The following is a 1,702-nucleotide window of genomic DNA, read 5'->3' on the forward strand; positions in this document are numbered from 1 at the left end:
TTTCTTTTTTTTTTTTTTTTTTTTTTTTTTTTTGAGACATGGTCTTGCTCTGTTGCCCAGGCTGGAGTGCAGTGGCACAATCATAGCTCACTGCAACCTTGAACTCCTGGGTTCAAGTGATCCTGCTGCTTCAGCCTCCCAAAGCACTGGCATTACAGGCATGAGCCACTATATCCTGCCTACCCAGTTATTTTGGAGCAAATACCAGATGTCATATACTTTTATTTACATAGAGAATCAGTTCTCCTTCCCTGCAGCCTCCCTTGCCCTCTGGATCCTGATTCCAAAGGGCTCCCTGCCAGCCTGTCCTCCCAGAGACTTCGAAGATCGGGTCTACCCAAGGCCCACAAGTGGTCCCCACGGAGCCTCCTCCCAGGAGCTGCAGCTCTTGCTGGCCACTTTCATAGAGGGGGTCAGCCACGCCCTGAGCCCCAGCAGCTCCCACAGGAGACAGGGGGAGGGACCCCACATCTGTGCTTAGAGAAGGAAGGCCTCCTGCTCTGTGGACACTCTGGTGGGGGTTGAGGATGGGAAGAGTCCAGAATAAAAGGTGTTGAGAAGAAAAAGCATGCTAAGCGGATAAGGCTGTCCCAGGATGGGGGGCCTGTGACCCTGGGGACTAACGAGCCTACCTCACATTAGGGCCAAGGACTGTGCCCACCCCCTCCCCGCCCCCTGTCCTGCTGCGCCACCAACTCCGTGCTCACCGATAGAAGTATACGTATGTCTCCACGTAGGTGCTGCGCCCCAGCTGGGGGCTGCTCAGGGTGCTGTAGGGCCCAGAGCCATCAAATCTGCCAAGAAAAGGGGAGGCAGAGTCAGGGACTCAAGGCTCTGGGTGCGCCCCTGATTAGACTCACAGAGCCTTCCTCACCGATTGAGTTCTCGAAGCAGGAGGGGGATGGCGCTGCCGGAAGAGTCCACCACCTCCTGCAGCACCATGATGTCACAGCGAGCCAGGATCTGCAGGACACCAGGAAGGCCAGCCTGACTCAGTGCCAGCTGCCCTGAGAGGAGGCAGTGGGCCCAGGGAACTGGCACTGTTGTGGCCAAGAGTGTTAAGGCTTGCTGGCTGCAGCCCACAGAAAGCAGTGGGACTGGAAAGGCCCCAGGAGAAGACTCATCCCACCCACACATCACCTGTTTCACAGAGGAGGAGACTGAGGCCAGCAGCAGGCAAGTGCCTGTGCTGCATCTCCGTGCCACATCTCTTCCTGTCCCCTCTTCTCTGGAACATACTCCTGGTCAGGCAGGGCTGGGGGCTTTGGGTCATGGTGTTTAGGGGCACAGCTTCCCTGAAGTGATGAACTTACCCGAACTAAGGTGTCCATCACCTGCTCCCTGGCCACCTTGGCCAGCGTCAGCCGCTGGGCATTGAAGGCACAGATGCGAAAGGCCTGGGCCCCATTGACCAGGATGAGGAAAAGGAGTGCAGCTGGATAGTGCATGACTGCGTGTGGCTGCCGGGGACACCCCAGGAATCCAGGCTGCCCCAGGATATGCTCCCACTGGGCTCAGTTCTGGCTCTGGGAGGGCTGAAATATGGAACAGAGAAAGTGGCACTAGCTGCTGCCCAGCACCAGCCTCCCAGACCTGTCAACCCGCAGGTTCCCCGCCCTTCTCCGTGGCCACCTGCTGACTCTGCCTGTATGGCTTGACAGCATTCTTTTCATTTAAAAATTGTTTTTGAGGCCGGGCGCGG

At 57.1% G+C, this 1,702-nt stretch overlaps 1 protein-coding gene across 1 annotated transcript; it reads right to left on the reverse strand.

Moving 5' to 3' along the window:
* Positions 1–93: 93 nt before the first annotated feature.
* On the reverse strand, positions 94–1,575 carry DNASE1L1 (deoxyribonuclease 1 like 1). Its single transcript, XM_023199620.3, has 3 exons — positions 1,314–1,575; positions 875–963; positions 94–794 (listed from the first exon to the last, which is right to left on the reverse strand). Exons 1-3 carry the CDS (start codon positions 1,446–1,448, stop codon positions 704–706), a joined length of 315 nt encoding a protein of 104 aa, XP_023055388.1. The 5' UTR covers positions 1,449–1,575; the 3' UTR covers positions 94–703.
* Between the last annotated feature and the right edge of the window lie 127 nt (positions 1,576–1,702).

The sequence above is a fragment of the Piliocolobus tephrosceles genome, unplaced genomic scaffold (assembly GCF_002776525.5).
Source record: "Piliocolobus tephrosceles isolate RC106 unplaced genomic scaffold, ASM277652v3 unscaffolded_3520, whole genome shotgun sequence".
Classification (NCBI taxonomy): Eukaryota; Metazoa; Chordata; class Mammalia; order Primates; family Cercopithecidae; genus Piliocolobus; species Piliocolobus tephrosceles.